We start from the raw sequence: 19,826 nt of genomic DNA, 5'->3' as shown, positions 1-19,826 counted from the left end.
GGTCGTGGCTGGGTCTTCCATCATGACAACGACCCGAAACACACAGCCAGGGCAACTAAGGAGTGGCTCCGTAAGAAGCATCTCAAAGTCCTAGAGTGGCCTAGCAAGTCTCCCGACCTGAACCCAATAGAAAATCTTTGGAGGGAGCTGAAAGTCTGTATTGCCCAGCGACAACCCCGAAACCTGAAGGATCTGGAGAAGGTCTGTATGGAGGAGTGGGCCAAAATCCCTGCTGCAGTGTGTGCAAACCTGGTCAAGAACTACAGGAAACGTATGATCTCTGTAATTGCAAACAAAGGTTTCTCTACCAACTATAAAGTTTTGTTTTTCTGATGTATCAAATACTTATGTCATGCAATAAAATGCTAATTAATTATTTAAAATGAACAGATACACAAAACGACTCCGATTCAAACCCGTTGACTTTTCCCACATTTTGTTACGTTACAGCCGCCTTCTAAAATGGATGAAATGGTTTGTTTTCCCCATCAATCTACACACAATACCCCATAACTACAAAAGCAAAAACTGTTTTTTAGACACTACAGCCTCAAGTCTTCATGGGTATGACGCTACAAGCTTGGCCCTTCTGTATTTGGGGAGTTTCTCCCATTCTTCTCTGCAGATCCTCTCAAGCTCTGTCAGGTTGGATGAGGAGCTTCGCTGCACAGACATTTTCAGGTCTCTCCAGAAATGTTAATTTGGGTTCAAGTATGGGCTCTGGCTGAACCACTCAAGGACATTCAGAGACGTGTCCCGAACCCACTTCTGCGTTGTCTTCGTTGTGCGCTCGCTGTCGTTGTCCTGTTGGAAGGCGAACCTTCACCCCAATCTGGGGTGAAGGTTTGAAGGTTTGAAGCAGAAGGTTTGAAGGTTTGAAGCAGGTTTTCATCAAGGATCTCTCTGTACTTTTCTCCGTTCATCTTTCCCTTGATCCTGACTAGTCTTCCAGTCCCTGCCGCTGAACAACATCCCCACAGCATGATGCTGGCAACACCGTGCTTCACCGTAGGGGTGGTATCAGGTTTCCTCCAGACGTGACGCTTGGCATTCAGGCCAAAGAGTTAGAATAATTGTATAATTTGTTTTGGTACTGTCCATATGTAGCTTGTTTTTGGTCACACGTTCAGGAATAGCTGAAGAATTGCAACATTTACCTGGAGCTAACTCTGCAAATAGCAGTGCTGGGTGATTTGAAATGTCATAGTCAATTGATCAATAATATAACACTTTTAGCTTAAAAAAGTATATTTAATTTATAATCTGTAGAAACTTTGAGAGTAGAAATGTTCAGAACTTTTGTGAAACATCACAGCACAGTAGAAAAATATATGGCAAATAGTAATCAAAACTGGATGGTGTTCAGAGATAGATGGGAGGTGTTGAGTGGAGCTGAATTGTGGGACTATAAATAAGAAAATTACGAATGTAAAATGTACTGTGTTCGTAGAATATATATATATATATATATATATATATATATATATATATATATATTTACTGTAGGTTCAGAACTTTTGTGAAACAGCACAGTTAAAAGTATATAGCAAATATAAATCAAAACGGGATGGTCTTCAGAGATAGAAGGTAGGGGTTGAGGGTAGCTGAAGGATGGGACTAAGTGCAAACAAAATATAACTATTGTAAAAATATACTGTGTCCGTAAAATGTATATAGTATGTACAAGCTGTAAGTAGAAGCCTAAGTGTTGTTGTCCATTAGTTTACTACAATTAGGGGAGGGGTGGTAGGGTAGGGGAAAATAATAAAGGAAAATATTTTTTTTTAAGATTCTGTTTGTGTGAATATATATATATATATATATATACACACACACACACACATTGGATTGGAAATCTATCTGCAATATGAAAGCTCATCTACCCCCTAAATAAAAAAGTTGATAGTCAGTGATGTGTTGGATTTGCCCCAAACATAACACTTTGTATTCCATACAAAAAGTACATTTATTTACACATTTTTTTGCAGTACTACTTTTGTACCCTATTGCAAACAGGATGCATGTTTTGGAATATTTTTATTCTGTACAGGCTTCCTTCTATTCACTCTGTCGTTTCGGTTAGTATTGTGGAGTAACTACAATGTTGTTGAGCCATCCTCAGTTTTCTCCTTTCACAGCCGTTAAACTCTGTAACTGTTTTAACCTTGGCCTCATGGTGCATTCCCTGTGTGGTTTCCTTCCTCTCCGGCAACTGAATTAGTAAGGACGCATGTGTATTTGTTGTGACTGGGTTTGTTGGTACACCATCCAAAGTGTAATTAATAACTTCACCATGCTCAAAGGGATATTCAATGTCTGTTTTTTTTACAATACTAATGCTGCCCTTCTTTGATAGCCACTGGAAAACCTCCTTTGTGGTCTTTGTGGTTGAATATGCGTTGTATATTTACTGCTTGACTGAGGGACCCTATAGATAATTGTATGTGTGGGTTACAGATAGTCATTCAAAAATCATTATTGCCCACCGAGTGAGTCCATGCAACTTAATATGTGACTTGTTAAGCACATTTTTACTCTTATTTAGGCTTTCAATAACAAAGGGCTTATTCATTGTTTTATTGATTTGTAAAAATGTATAAAAACATGATTCCACTTTAACATTGTGGGGTATTGTGCGTAGATCAGTGACACAATATCTCAATTTAGTCCATTTTAAATTCAGGCTGTAACACAACAAAATGTATAAAAAGTTAAGGGGTGTGAATACTTTCTCAAGGAACTGTATATCATTGTACTAATTATTTCCTGTATTTAGGGAATTGATGTTGAAGCACCTTGTATACTGTATCTTCCTGAATAGGAATATGCTTTTTTCCTCTTGTTTTTAGCCAGGAAGTATGACAGTGGAGAATATCTAAACATCACCGGTATCACGAGGGACCAAGCAGGGGACTATGAATGCAGTGCAATGAATGACATTGCCTCTCCTGACACCAAGACGGTGAAAGTCATAGTCAAATGTAAGTACATCTCTGTCCTTGCTACAATTTGGCTGCCAAAGCAGATTCTCATCTATATCAATGTGTACTGTTCATTGACAATGACCCAGATCTCTTTATGAGCCATCTAGTCAGATCGGCTGAAGTTTGAATGAAAGTCTTGGTTTGAAGTTTCTCAATATTTAACAAGATAATTCCCTTTTTGTCTCGTTGCTGAGGTGATTAATTCACATTAAGGAAAGGTCTGGCTGTTTTTAAGGGCTATTCCATTATGCAGGTAATGAGTCTTTCAAAATGTGTGAAGAGACAGTAATGAGGACCCAGAGCATTAATGAATGATACTGGCTTTAGTCATCATGGTCCCATGGAAATCAGCACTCCTAAGTATGAGGTGGAAGGGTGCTTGACAATTATTACTCTTCCCATCCTCTTCTCTCTCGCTTTTAAGTCTTCCTCTCTGTTGATACCCTGTGCTGAATCATCCCACTGCTATAACCAGTCACAAGTGTGTGAGGAAAATTGTGACGCCTAGTTTGTTTGAGGCTAATCGGGTTGATTAAGGATTTCTCAGATTTTGATTAAGTTACTGTAATGATAATATATTCAGAAAGGTACACTGGGATGGTGAGTTGAATGGTCCTGAATACAAAGTGATATGTTTGGGGCAAATACAATACAACACACTACTCCATATTTTCAAGCATAGTGATGGCAGTATCATGTTATGGGTATGCTTGTAATTGTTAAGGACTGGGGAGTTTTAAAGGATTAAAAGGTAACTGAATGGAGCTAAGCACAGGCGACATCCTAGAAGAAAACCTGGTTCAGTCTGCTGTCCACCAGACACTGAGAGATGAATTCACCTTTCAGCAGGACAATAACAGTTTTGAATTAAATCTAGTTAAGTTACAGTTTTGAATTAAATCGATTTGAAAATATATGGCAAGACCTGGAACCAAGCAATGATCAACAACTAATGTGATAGAGCTTGAAGAATTCTGAAAAGAATAATGGGCAAATGGTGCACAATCCAGGTGTGGAAAGCTCTTAGAGACTCACCCAGAAAGACTGTATTCGATGCCAAAAGTGTTTGTACAAAGTATTGACTCAAGGATGTGAATACTTATGTAAATGAGATATTTCATTTGAATATTTTCCCATGGTGGCACTGGTCCCACTAATTTTTTCAGTTGGTGGCACCAGCCCATGATTTGGTTGCCTGAATACTGCAATTCAAAGTGTTTTATTATAAAGTGTAATAGACTACTGAGATGCTATTCAATAAATAAGTTGTTCATCTTTTCATGTTCTAAATATTTGAATGTGCAACCTAATTCAGTGATTGTCATGCATTTTGGGTTGACAATTATCGTTGTTATATTTAATGTGTTAAAATACGGCTCCAGAATTTTCTGTATTTTTTTTTCAATAGAGATGACTTTGCCTGCACCTTTATGTGCACTATTATCATAGGCTAATACTGTGTATCAAAACACGTTAGCTAGATCGCCAAATTGAAATATAATACCCAATGCTACGTAGTAGCCATGTAGCCACACATACGTGTAGACCTAAGTATATGTACATGTGTGACTGGTGAAAGCTGCTGGGTGTGAATGTGATGTAGGGGAATGAAAATGGGAACGTAAGACAAGTTGCTGAGGTGAAAAACATTAGTGGGAGGAAACTCCACACGATTCAAGGTTGCTGCGTTCATGTTAGGGGAACATAGCATAAGTAAAACGTTGGTGCAACTCCATAAGATTCAAGAGATTACATGTTACCCCAGGAAACCCATTGTGGGTGTAATAAAGTCTATATTTTACTCCATGATACCCATTGAGGGCGGTAACTGTAGATGACAGGGTAGCTTTATTCACATGAGGGTAATTTAGTGAAACAAGGTAGCTTTATTCACGTCAGGGGGGAATTTAGTAAAACGTGGTAGCTTTATTCACAACAGGGGAATTGAACTGAGTCCTGTGCAACTCAATACGATTCAAGGTTGCTGTGTTCACATCAGTGGAACATAGCAGGAGTGAAACCTAGGTGCAATTCCATACAGTGGTTCCTGCTTTAAAAGTTGTGAGCTTGCGCCGTGGGACTTAGAGGTACCCAGCGTCACGGCTTCATTGCTCCAGAACACCACAAGGGGGAGTTAGAGCACTCATTATGCATCTGGGTCCCAAGGTTTCTCTATGACCAATCATATCGAGTGGTTCCAATGATGAATTTGATGTGAGCCACCCGTCCCTGGGTGAAGATGGCTGGCGAACCAAATGTAAGTAGTTATAATGTCATAACGAGTCAAGAAAAAAATGTACAATTGAGAGGAATAGGTTAGTTAATGTAGAGACAAACATTTGTGCATATTTTTTTGTCATTAAGTTCATTTACGAATATTGATATTTAGCAAGTTAGCTGACTAGCTAACATTAGCCAGCTAGCTAGCTAGTGTTATGACAGGAGAATTAATTTATAATTTGTGTTGTTTGATGTTTTAGGGACTACTGAGAACCAGCAAACCAGGCTGTCGTCTTGTGAAACAGTGGATGTAAAGAATCAAATTGCAAATTCAATGTACAATTGTTGTAAGCTTGCCTTGAAATGCAGCTGAAGTAACATAGCTAGCTAACTATTTACTTGCTTATTGTGTAGTGGAGGATAAAAATCACTGTATGCCTATGGATGTGTAGCTAGCTACAGTATGTAGCCGATCTAACATGTTAGGATCTAAACTAATATTGATACCAATCTATGAACTTCAGCTATCATTGTTGTTGTATCATCTTCAAGTCTGAATGAAGCCCATGGATAGAGTAGAATATAATAACTGTATTATGCCAAGGATGCAAGTCCTATAAACATGTACTGTCGTTATTACCACGCATGAGATTCCCACATTGTAGCCTGTACATTGAATTTTATTTACTGATCATGTACAATCCTTGGCAAATACATGTGCGGTTCAGGTATGAATCTCTCTGATATGACTGAAAAAGAATGTCTAACTCTATTATTTGAATGATGCTGGGTCTGCATGTATGTATTACAATTATACACTTCAACAGTGTTTACCACTCCTGCTCCTGGGTCATCAATGATTACACATTGTAACTATGCAATAGACTAGAAACATTATTTAATTAAAGGCCGATTTATAATTCATATATACAGAAAAAAATATGCATATCTAACTCCCTTCATCTGCATTAATCTGAGGACACAGGATAGTATTTCAATGAGATACTTAATTTCAACCAGTGGAGAATGTTAAAAGCTTTATTGAAAGAAGTTCTTTATCCAGATGTTATAAATACATAATACATGCATTATCATTATGATAATTGTATATTATAAATACAAGTTCAATCTGTACTTCAATGCACATATGGTGTGCATTATAAAACGAGGAAGAAAGATGAGTTGGGGAAAGAGGTGTAGAAGACAGAAAGGGAAAGAGGTAAAGAACACCGGCAGACAGCATATGATTAATGAATTACAATGCTACCCTAATATTTTCTCAGTTCATCACAATTGCGGTGTCTCCTAACCAGCTTTGGCCCCCAGTTGGCCCGAAGGTTATCTTAAGAGCGGGTGAGGTGGCGATGATGGGACTGGCTTCCTCTCTCACATCGAAACACACCTGCAGACGAGAGACAGATGGATAGAGAGAGAGAATTTAAAAAACAAGGCTTAATCATGCTAACACGGTCAGTCATCATAATCATCAGGAGGTGAAATGCGAAACTGACTTTGGATCATTACGACTACTGCATCTCTGTCTGTATTGCAATGTAAGGCATCTCTTTAATAATACTTCCTGTTGACCCAAACAAGTGACCTCTCACCTATGATCATGCTGTGATCTCTGTGTCAGCCCAGTTCAGATGTGGGAGGGTTTCACCAAAACAGCTGATATAACCTAGAGAATTTATGGAGAAGGGGGAGAGGGATGAAGTGAAGGAGAGAGACTGTTATTGTGTGTTTGTGTGTGTGTGGTCTCACCTGGTGTCCACACTAAGTGGCTACAGAGTACTTTATGCTGAAAAACATGAGGACAAACAATAGAAGATAATGTCAATAGAAGATACTGTATGTGACGCAGACACCTATCAGAGTGTACCTGAAACATTTAAATATAGAGGGCTATGTGTCTCACCACTTGGTTATTGCCAGGCTAACCCCCAGGGAAATCATGACTTGGCAGCAACAGATACCAACAGATAGTCCAGTGAAAATGGATGTGTTTATGTGGTATAAAATCTGAAAATTAGCAGCTGACATTTTAAGGGATTTTTAATTCATGAATGTGAGACAGGTTCCATGTACAACAAGACAGCCCGAGATGAAGAGAAAAAGAACACAGAACAGTTTAATTACCTCTGGTTATGGACACTTTTGCCAGCAATAAAGCTTCCACGGCCTGTTCCTCGGATTGTGAACATCTGGCAATATCTACATTTTGACCCCTTGATCAGCTCGCTCTCTGAAAGTAAAGAAAATAGCTTATTTTTTGTAGATATGAAAACAATAACTGAGATTTGACCGTTCAATCTAAAGCAGCAGATGTAATTTTCAGGATACGTCAATACAGCACAGAAAGCTTAACACCTGACTGGTATTGTTGTTGTTCATTAGGTGATGGGAAATTTGCAATGATACCTGCACCATCTACACGCTGCAAAGACTCCCTAACTCTTTGTGACAGACATATTGTGTTCTTTCATCCTTCTGTCAAAAAAAGCAAACCATTACACTGTCATGAAATATGATTATATATCAACTATGAAACAAATATGACATGGCCTGCTTATGAGTTGCCATGAAAGAAAGTTAGATTAATTTCAACTGAAAATTGTGAGAACAGGCGTTCGTAGCTAAATGCTTTTGGTAAACTTGAGAATAAAAATTGCATGATTTATTGTTCTACACTATGTATGTATGTGTGTAATATATTAGAATGTTATGAACCGACACTGAATCGTAGGAGCTAACTACTTGCTATGTAAAAGTTGGACGGAAGAGCGCCCAGTACTGCTTAACTGAGATGCCATCATTACACAGTCATTCTTCGTAGGTGTCCGCTATGACTTCCTTTGTGTCGGAAAAAATTGCTTTCAGAACAATTTTTTTGGACTGAAAATAAAATAAGTTTTGCTCCTGACAAAACGACACAAATGTACCTCCATAGCATATAACAATTTGCCTGTGAATAACCAGACGTTCATACAAACATGCTACTCTATGCAGAATTCTTGACGCACAACCAAAGATGCTGCCATATTCTGTCAGCACGCCCACAAGCGAGCCACTCAGGTGCAGAATGATGACTTGTAGAAGAGGGAAAGGAACGAGATTGGAACAACAACAATTTGTTGCAAGTTGGGGCGGGGGGGTAATAACTGAACAATAGACTATTCAACCTTTACTAAAGAATAGTCTAATAGCCAAGCTAGGTGTGAAAACCCCCCTCCGTTCACAGACCAGATTTGCCCTAACGGCCAAGGGGAAGCTTGCTACTCAATGTAATAAAGTAATGACTTTTCAAATAAGTTACTTTACAAGTTATGTTGGCTGACAATTTGTTAGCTATGCTGTCCTTATGAACCAAATAGCATATCATTACAGAATGATAGAAACACAAAATAATCATATTAATTAAAACAAATTTCTTAAAATCAATCCCATATACTATGTTATTACAAAAAAAGTTTTTAAATTATCTGGTAATGCCAATACAGAATACTATCAAATGCTTCTCAAAGATGCACTCTTTAATTTTAAATTTTACCTTTATTTTACTAGGCAAGTCAGTTCAGAACAAATTCTTATTTTCAATGATGGCCTAGGAACAGTGGGTTAACTGCCTGTTCAGGGGCAGAACGACAGATTTGTACCTTGTCAGCTCGGGGTTTCAAACTTGCAACCTTTCGGTTACTAGTCCAACGCTCTAACCACTAGGCTACCCTGCTGCTCTGGTGGTCAAACTAGTAATAACTTCCAGTAACAGAAAAAATGGCTGAAAATGTAATGACGTACCACAGAATTCTGCGGCAGCACGCAAGGTGTGTCGCTGTATGACACGAGGAGGAACCACTGTACCATTCAAGGTTGCTGCGTTCACTTCAGGGGAACATAGCAGGGGTGAAACTCACTTCAATATGATATGTGGTTCTGTTCACGCTTGGGAGCAGGAGTTAAACCTCTTGTAACTAGGGGGCAGTATTTTCATTTTTGGATAAAAAAACGTTCCCGTTTTAAATGGGATATTTTGTCACGTCAAGATGCTTGACTATGCATATAATTGACAGCTTTGGATAGAAAACACTCTGACGTTTCCAAAACTGCAAAGATATTGTCTGTGAGTGCAAGAGAACTGATGTTACAGGCGAAACCCAGATAAAAATCCAATCAAAAATCCCCATATTTTGAAAGCGCTGCATGCCAATGACTCCTTATATGGCTGTGAATGGGCTACGAATGAGCTTACGCTTTCTACGTATTCCCCAAGGTGTCTACAGCATTGTGACGTCTTTTTACGCATTTATGTTGAAGAATAGCCGTAAGGGACCACATTGAGCAAGTGGTCACATGATGGCTTCCGCAGAAAATCTTGCGTAAAATACAGAAGTAGCCATTTTTCCAATCGCTTCTTATGAGAAACCAATTGTCCCGGTGGATATTTTATCGAATAGATATGTGAAAAACACCTTGAGGATTGATTCTAAACAACGTTTGCCATGTTTCTGTCGATATTATGGAGCTAATTTGGAAAAAAGTTTGGCGTTGTAGTGACCGCATTTTCCGAGCGATTTCTCAGCCAAACGTGAAGAACAAAAAGAGCTATTTCGCCTACAAAAATAATATTTTTGGAAAAAAGAAACATTTGCTATCTAACCGGGAATCTCGTGAGTGAAAACATCCAAAGTTCTTCAAAGGTAAATGATTCAATTTGATTGCTTCTCTTATTTTCGTGAAAATGTTGCCTGCTGCCAGCAGGGCATACTGCTATGCTAGGCTATGATAAACTTACACAAATGCTTGTCTAGCGTTGGCTGTAAAGCATATTTTGAAAATCTGAGATGACAGTGTGATTAACAAAAGGCTAAGCTGTGTCTCAATATATTTCATTTGTGATTTTCATGAATAGGAACATTTTCTAGGGATATTTATGTCCGCTGCGTTATGCTAATTAGTTTGAGGCGATGATTACGCTCCCGCATGCGGGATGGGTAGTATCAAGACGACTTCTGTGAAATTCCTCATGATTATTGCACTTCCATGTGTTGCACTTGCATTCAGTAGCATCTATTAATTACATGATTATGCATAGTATTGACGTCAAACGGAAGAAGCAAGGACAAAGATGGTTCCTGATGTTGTGAGATTCTCTCTGGTGTTTTCAGAACAACTGGTACTGTGAAATTAGGATATCAGGATTCAATGATGCTTTGAGATAAGGATAATATCAGGACCTACTTAGTTATAGTCATTTTAACAGTAGAGCAAAGCATCTGTAATAGGTACGTGTTGGTGGCAGGGAAGTCAGGTGCAGGAGAACGAACTTGGTAAAAACGGAATAGTTTAATAAATGCTGATAAAACTTCAAAAACCAAAATGGACAAAATATCAAAAGTGGGTACAAAACCCGTCGCACACCAACATAATACATGCACATCACATTCAATCAAACAATCTCAGACGAGGACATGAGGGGAAACAGAGGGTTAAATACACAACATGTAATTCATGGGATTGGAACAAGGTGTGAAGGAAGACAGGACAAAACCAATGAAAAATTTAAATTGGATCAGTGATGGCTAGAAGGCCAGTGACGTCGACCGCCGAACACCACCCGAACAAGGAGAGGGACCACGGCTCGTCAGCACCGACCTCAGGGACGACCCGAAGGGCGAGGCGCAGGGCGATCCGGATGGAGACTGTGGAAATCTCGCAGCATGGAAGGATCCAACGGAACCCAACATCTCTCTTCCGGGCCATAACCCTCCCAGTCCACGAGGTACTGAAGGCCCCTCGCCCGACGTCTCGAATCCAGTATGGAACGAACGGAGTACGCCGGGGCCCCCTCGATGTCCAGAGGGGGTGGAGCAACCTCCCGCACCTCAGACTCCTGGAGTGGGCCAGCCACCACCGGCCTGAGGAGAGACACATGGAACGAGGGGTTAATGCGGTAATCGGGGGGAAGCTGTAACCTGTAACATACCTCGATCACTCTCCTCAGGTCTTTAAATGGCTCCACAAACCGAAGACCCAGCTTCCGACAGGGCAGGCGGAGGGGCAGGTTTCGGGTCGAGAGCCAGACCCTGTCTCCTGGTGCGGTGACGGTCTGCGGCAACTTTCTGGCGCAGTACGGCGCGCTGAAGGTGGATATGGGCGGTGTCCCATGTTTCTTCCGCACGCTGAAACCAGTCATCCACCGCAGGAGCCTCGGTCTGACTCTGATGCCAAGAAGCCAGAACTGGCTGATACCCTAATACACACTGGAAGGGAGAAAGGTTAGTGGAGGATTGGCGGAGCTAATTCTGGGCCATCTCTTCCCAGGGCACGAAAGCCACCCACTCCCCCCGGCCAGTCCTGGCAGTAAGACCTCAGAAACCTACCCACATCCTGGTTAACCTTTCTAGGCCAGGCGTTCTGCTAGAGGAACCCCTCGACAACATCCGCTGAAATTCGAAAATATTTTTTTGAAATATGTAACTTTCACACATTAACAAGTCCAATACAGCAAATGAAAGATAAACATCTTATTAAATCTACCCATCATGTCCGACATATGATTATGTTAGCTCATAGCCAAGTCAAAAAAACACAGCCATTTTACCAGCCAAAGATAGGAGTCACAAAAAGCAGAAATATAGATACAATGAATCACTAACCTTTGATGATCTTCATCAGATGACACTCCATAGGACATCATGTTACACAATACATGTATGTTTTGTTCGATAATGTGCATATTTATATCCAAAAATCTCAGTTTACATTGGCGCGTTACGTGCAGTAATGTTTTGATTCCAAATCATCCGGTGATTTTGCAGAAATACTCATAATAAACATTGATAAAAGATACACAGAATTAAAGATAGACTTCTCCTTCATGCCACCGCTGTGTCAGATTTCAAAAAAACTTTACGGAAAAAGCATAATCTGAGAACGCCGCTCAGAGCCCAATCCAGCCAGAGAAATATCCGCCATTTCGGAGTCAACAGAAGTTAGAAATAACACCATAAATATTCACTTACCTTTGATGATCTTCATCAGAAGGCACTCCCAGGAATCCCAGTTTGACAATAAATGACTGATTTGCTCCATAAAGTTCCATAAAGTCCATCATTTATGTCCAAATAGCCACTTGTTGTTAGCGTGTTCAGATCAGTAATCCATGTTCATGAGGCGGAGACGGCGGAGTTTTCTTCAGTAATCCACAGGCTCAAACTCAGTCAAAACGTTCAGACAAAAAATCCAAATTGTATCCGTAAAGTTCATAGAAACATGTCAAACATGTCAAACGATGTTTATATTCAATCCTCAGGTTGTTTTTTAGCCTAAATGATCTATAATATTTCAACTGGACAATATCGTCATCGATATAAAAGGTAAACAAGAAATGCACATGCACCTGAAAAAACTCTGCGTCACGTTAGGGTCCACTCGTTCAGACTGATCTCCCTCATTTATAAGACTACAAGCCTGAAACGATGTCTAAAGACTGTTGACATCTAGTGGATGGCATTGGAACTGCAAATGGAGTCCTAAGTCAATGGATACTGTAATGGCATTGATAGAAAACTACAAAACCAATACTTTCTGAATGGATTTTTGTCTGGTTTTCGCCTGCGAAATCAGTTCTGTTATACTCACAGACACTATTTTAACAGTTTTTGAAACTTTAGAGTGTTTTCTAACCAAATCTACCAGTTATATGCATATCATATCTTCTGGACCCGAGTAGCAGGCCGTTTAATTTGGGCATGCTTTTCATCCAAAATTCCGAGTGCTGCTCCCTACCCTAGAGAGGTTAAAGACACAACATGTAATTGATGGGATTGGAACCAGGTGTGAAGGAAGACAACACAAAACCAATGGAAAATGGATCAGTGATGGCTAGAAGGCTGGTGACGTCGACCGCCAAACACCGCCCGAACAAGGAGAGGGACCGACTTCGGCGGAAGTCGTGAGAGTATCGGAATATATGGGAAAATGAATGACTGCAGTATTGCCTTTATAATTTTATTTACCTTTTTTTTAACTAGGCAAGTCAGTTCAGAACAAATTCTTATTTTCAATGACGGCCTAGGAACAGTGGGTTAACTGTCTGTTCAGGGGCAGAACGACAGATTTGTACCTGTCAGCTCGGGGATATGAACTTGCAACCTTTCGGTTACTAGTCCAACACTCTAACCACTAGGCTACCCTGCCGCCCCATAATGAGTACATGACGCATCGAATGCTAAGGCATAAACGTATGAAAGTGTGTATTCAAATTTTTAATATACGTAGTTCATTCCTTCTGCTGTACTATTAACCCTCCCAGTACCGAGATCCCAGCAATATTCAGCTTTTAATTTGTCTTACTTTCTTTTATCTGCAGGTCCAGCCCTTATATTTAGCCTCACAATGACGTGTTTTACCATTTTCTTTTCAGGATAACTAGGGCTACAACTACAATCAAAACAATTTGACATAAACAGTTGTATTCATGAGTTTTATTGACAAATGAGGTCCACCAAAGCAAAGAAAACTGCTACAAATGAATGAATATGAATACTATAATTGTTTGAAATTGTTTGTTCACTGGAAAATGAATAAACAACTCGTCAGTGACATCTGTGTGTGTGGTGTTTGGAGGTTGTGACAGCAACTATGGGAGCTTATTACAGTATTATAGACACTTTCCAGGGATTTCCCATGATATTCCATGTAGAAGAACCCCTTACCTTCTAACGACTCTTGTGTAGCTTGTAAGCATCATAGAGCAAAACATGTGCGTATTCGTGAGAGCATCAGCTTTTCATAGATAGCTTCTAATAGTTTGTAGTTCAAACCATTCGGACTCTAAAAATGTTTTGTATAAATGACCCAGGATCTGCCCTTGACTTACAAACACTGCTCTAGGTCAGTCCCCATTAATCACACAGACTAATGGCTGGTATCTACGGATGCAGAATGCAGAATATAGGAAGTGTCTCCATGAGTGCTTTGTAGATGAACACAGGAAAATGCTGCTCTCTCCTTACATACAAAGATGCCCAACCCACTTTTTGATACTGCATTACAAAACACAATGGTGAGTTTAACCATCACCAGTAATAAACCTAAGGGCACAATGGAAAACAGCATCTCGTGGTTTATGTGTAGATGCTGCTGCATGCATATACTAGATAATATCTCCATAGTCTAAAATAACAAAAGTCATACATGTTTGTTTCTGTAAAAGAAACCAACCTTGAACTTCTTCACCAGCTTAGTGACGTTTTTTAATCAAGCCAGATACCAAGATATTTGTAGGAATGAACTTGTAATTAAAAATGCATTTCAATATGGGTTATGGGACCTAGAAAAAAGCATGCATTTTGTTTGCATTTAGTACTAACTTTTGATCAAATAGTGACCTTTGCAGTACTTCAAAATGAGACATCAAATGTGAAAAGGCTTGGCCAACCGATGGAGCAATGGAATACAACACTGTATCATCTGCATGTAATTGAATGTCTTTTTTAACAGCATTAACAATATTATTTGAATAGATTGTAAACAGTAGGCCCGAATATTGAACCTTGGGGCACCCCTTTATGTAACTTAGGGAAATTTGATTTGACCCCTTCTACCTTGATGGCCTGAGATCTGTCATTGAGATAATGTAGCTGTAGTGGTGCTAGGTTTAGGTGTGAATACAGATTGATTAACATTTACAGATAGAAAATAACATAGTGGTTTGTTGACCAATGACTCTATACTGATCAAAAATATAAACACAACATATAAAGTTGTTTGTCCCATGTTTCATGAGCTGAAATAAAAGATCTCCGAAATGTTCCATACACACAAAAAGCTTATTTCTCCTTTGTCAAAATAATTCATCCAAGAAGCCGATTAAACAGCATGATCGTTACATAGGTGCACCTTGTGCTGACAATAAAAGCCCACTCTAAAATGTGCAGTTTTGTCACACAACACAATTCCACAGACGTCTCAAGTTTTGAGACTTGGCATACAATTGGCACAATGACTGCAGGAATGTCCACCAAAGCTGTTGCTAGAGTATTTAATGTTAATTTCTTTACCGTAAACTGCCTCCAACGTCAGTTTAGAGGATTTAGCAGTACGTCCAACCGGCCTCACAACCGCAGGCCACGTAACCACGCCAATTCCAGGACCTCCACATCTGGCGAGCGGTTTGTTGATGTCAACAGTGTGAACAGGTTGCGGTAGGGTTATGGTAAGGGCAGGCATAAGGTACGGGCAATGAACACAATTGCATTTTATTGATGGCAATTTGAATGCACAGGGATACTGTAACAAGATCCTGAGGCCCATTGTGCCATTCATCTGCCGCTATCTCCTAATTTTTCAGCTGGATAATGCACAGCCCCATGCTGCAAGGATCTCTACACAGTTCCTGTAAGCTGAAAATGTCCCAGTTCTTTCATGGCCTGCATAAACACCAGACGTGTCACTCATTGAGCATGTTTGGGATGCTCTGGATCGATGTGAACGACAGCGTGTTCCAGTTCCCGCCTATATCCAGCAACTTCGCACAGCCATTGAAGAGGAGTGGAACAACATTCCACAGACCACAATCAACAGCGTGATCAACTATGCGAAGGAGATGTGTTGCTAAGTATGAGGCAAATGGTGATCACACCAGATACTGACTGGCTTTCTGTTCCACACACCTAACTTTTTTTAATAAAGATATCTGTGATCTATAGATGCATATCTGTATTCCCAGTCATGTGAAATCCATAGATTAGGGGCTTCATGAATTTATTTAAATTGACTGATTTCCTTAACTCAGTAAGATCTTTGAAATTGTTTTATATTGTGTTTATATTTTTGTTCAGTGTAGAATTTTCGCAAGACAAGAGAGCCTGGAAATGGGTCGATAAGTATCAAGATTGCTACTATCCCCGCCCTTGTGGAGCTGTTTTCCACACTTTTGGAATATTTCCTGATACAAAAGTTCAATACAAAATGTGTATTACTGAGCCAGCAATGAGGGGCACTGCATCCTTAAGCAAAGACAGGTCCAAATTGTCAGCCCTTAATGAAGTCTTGGTGTCAATAGCTAATAAGGCAGAAAGAACTTCTGTTTCTGTGAGTTGCCAAAGTAAAAACCCTGACTACCATTTCCCAAGTCACGTGAGGTTGACTGATCATCCATCGAGGCAACTGGATGCTGTATGTGGGAAGAACAGTCAACTGACTGGCCAAGAGTATGACCACCATTTCTTTCAAATAGGAAACGAGCGGATGTAAAATGCTGATTTTAAAAGCATCACAAATCTGAACTTTTTCAGTGTTGATGCAGGAGTCTAAAACAATTTGCTTAGGCAGGGAAGTAGAGGAATTACCCTGCTTCAGTGAATTAACGTTTTTCCAGAATTTAGAGGGATCACCAACAGACTCTGTCATAGCGCTAAGGAAGTCGTTTAATTTGTCCTGTTTCACCGAGGCAGTGCACCTATTGGTCAATTGCCTACATAGCTGTCAATCACCTAACTAGCCAGTCCGTCTAGCCTTGGCCCAGGCTTCAAATCAAATCAAGTCACATACACATGGTTAGCAGATGTTAATGCGAGTGTAGTGAAATGCTTGTGCTTCTAGTTCCGACAATGCAGTAATAACCAACGAGTAACCTAACCTAACAATTTCACAACAACTACCTCATACACACACACAAGTGTAACGCAAGCAATAGGGCAGTGGTCGCTGATATTATTTGCAAAAACACCACTAGCCAAATACTTATGGGGATGGTTAGTTAGGATAAGGTCAATCAATGAGGAGTTTGCTAGGTTTTTTACATTCATCCGAGTGGGTTTCATTATCAGCGGAATCAAGTTGAACTCAAGCAGATATTCTTAAACTGATCTGATCCATGTGTAAGCCAATCAAGTTTTAACGGGGATCCTAATCAAATCCCAAAATATTAAATACTAATATTAATCTAACAGTAAATGTATTGTCCCAAAAAAAAACATTCCAGTTGTAGCCTACCACCCAATGAGGCCTAATGCAATCGCAATTTGCACGTTCCGTATCTCAAAGCCATATCAAATATCTAGGTTGTAAAATATTAGTTGTAATTGAGAGTTGAGAAAAAAACTATTATACCTACAGAAAGCAGAGGACCTCCTCTCTTGTGACAACAGGAACGTTGTGTCTTCTCCACAATTGGATTTTGAAATGTTGTACAATCAGAACACTTTTCTCCCGGAGCATTTTTTTCCCCGGGAAAAGAGAGAGAGAGAGAGAGTGTCTCACTCAACACAGCAGCAGGCCCCAGTGAAACTGGCACTGGGGCAGGCTGACACTTTTATTATCATGAGTATAATGTACTTCACTGTTTGACCATATCATGTTTTTAGCCTCCTAAAAAAAATAGGAAGTTTTGAGTGACTTGACCATATAGAATGACCAGCACGCACTGATACAACCAATTTAAAATGTAACTTGCACAGCCAAGTCAAAGGGTCACAAAATGTGACTTAATGGTCTGGAGCCATGGATGGGTCTTCTGTTTTGACTCTCTTCTAATAATGAGTGAATAATTACTGTATGAGAATTGTTTTTACAAGTGACCTACAGTATAATGGGCTAGGTGGCAGGTCTCAAAGAGCTGCAGTTTAAGCTGCGTGTAATTTATTCTGTTTATCCACTGCCTGACAATCCACTTCCATCCCCTCCGGAATGAGAATGGCGCCATAGGGGATAGCTGCCGTTTTATGGGCTCCTAAACAATTGTGCTTTCCCAGTGACACGAGCCAACCAGACAAGCTAAAATATTTCTATATGCGCTTTGAGACAAGCAACACTGAAGCATGAATTAGAGCACCAGCTGTTCCGGATGACTGTGTGATCACGCTCTCCGTAGCCAATGTGAGTAAGACCTTTAGACATTTTTCTTAACTGCATTGTTGGTTAAGGGCTTGTAAGCATGTGAAAATACTTGATTACTAGCAGGTGGTTATGGTAATGGTAAGGTTAAGTTTAGGCATGATAGGGTGTGGCTAAGGTAAGGTTAGAAATCAAAAACATGCCAAAAGAAAACATCTGGATTCTATCTGCTGCCGCAGATTACATACTGTACATCCTGTGTGTTATGCCTTCTGCCACCTTCACCTTCCAACCTCCCCTCCAAATTCCTGTTATGACCCTTTGCCTCGTTTCCACTCACCAACAATGTGTTCAAAGACACATGAACTGACCCTCCCATACAATTTATCAACTGTAAATGACTGGGCTGGGAATGGGAAGCATAGGAATTTAGTTGCTAATGACTTGTTGCGTACCCCTTTTCCTCCTCCATGTCATTAGTACTGTAGGTCTATGTAATCATAACCAGGCTGCTGGGTTTGCATATGTAAGAGGGCTCTTGAAGATAACAAAAATCTGCATTTAAGCATGTGCATGTATGTGTCTGAATTATATATGTGTGTGTGTGAATGCCCATACTGGGTAGATTGTGACAAATAGGCTCATTTGCAAAAGATAAGGCCTCAATGAATGGATTGAAGTTTCATTGGATCCGCAGATACCACAGTAGGCTGAGGGGAGGGCCAACTGGTGGGCAAGCTGCCTTTCAACGACTCTGGCTTAACTCAACCTCTGTGGGACAAGAGATGAGTTTGGGCCCAATCCATCCTTCAGGCCACACTCACACATCCTCGTATAATCATAGAGCAGACTCTGTCACTGGGGAATTCAGGAGAGGACAGACATGCCACATTTGGAATTAGAATAAAGGCATTGCCCCTGTCAACATCTCTGGGAAGAAAGGATGATGAAATGATGACAAGAAAGCAAGACTGCGAGAGCAATCTAATCTGCTGACATGCATTTGCTTGTTAAATAAATGTTATTCTCATTTGCCAATGGGCACAATTGTGGCTGAAGGAGTGACTCAACCTCATAAGAGTTCCTAAGGGAGTTCTGCAAGGTATTATTTTGACTGTGTCACAGCCACAGATTGGGGAATTTTCAAGACTTTCAGGAAAGTACTTTCAGTTTTGTTTACACTATTTTGACAGCCAATTGACCACAGCCATAACCATGTCATAATGTCATAACAGCTGACATAACCTGTCATAATATGGTCATAACCCTGTCCTGTCACATATATTTAGACCTGTTGCATTATTTTATGGCTGATTATGACACCTACATAAAAGTGTCAAAACCCACAAAATCTACCACACAAGGCAAAACATTCCATTACATCGTAACATTTTTGGAAATGTACCATATTAAATGATCATTGTAATTGCCCACACATTGATGTCAGACATGCAACCTACCCCAATGCTCTGTTGCTGATGACTGGGATGAATGCAGGAGCAGATTTCAGGAGCAGGACAAGACACCCTCTTTTTTTACTGATGACTTGAGTTTGAGTTTATTTTTATTTTTACAGGGACAGTGCACATTAATCAACGTTTCAGTAAAAGTGCCGGTTTTAGCCAGCCGGCTAATTTTCAACCGCAGTCCCTGGGCAGGTTATTAAAAACAATTACAATATAGACAATAGCAACATAGAACAAGCAAGACATAGCAACATAGGACAAGCAAGACATAGCATACAGACAGAGCAACATAGGACAAGCAAGACGTAGCATACAG

General features: G+C 40.0%; 1 protein-coding gene across 2 annotated transcripts in view; it reads left to right on the top strand.

Moving 5' to 3' along the window:
* Positions 1 to 19,826, top strand: part of negr1 (neuronal growth regulator 1) — a 382,271-nt gene that overhangs the window by 208,697 nt on the left and 153,748 nt on the right. For both annotated transcript variants that reach the window (XM_024377660.2, XM_024377658.2), the window contains exon 4: positions 2,850 to 2,981. In XM_024377660.2, the coding sequence (XP_024233428.1) occupies positions 2,850 to 2,981 (132 nt within the window). The remainder of the gene's footprint in view (positions 1 to 2,849; positions 2,982 to 19,826) is intronic.

The sequence above is a fragment of the Oncorhynchus tshawytscha genome, linkage group LG18, assembly GCF_018296145.1.
Source record: "Oncorhynchus tshawytscha isolate Ot180627B linkage group LG18, Otsh_v2.0, whole genome shotgun sequence".
NCBI lineage: Eukaryota > Metazoa > Chordata > Actinopteri > Salmoniformes > Salmonidae > Oncorhynchus > Oncorhynchus tshawytscha.
Note: the sequence above shows the minus strand (reverse complement) of the source record. Positions and strands in the feature narration are given on the sequence as shown.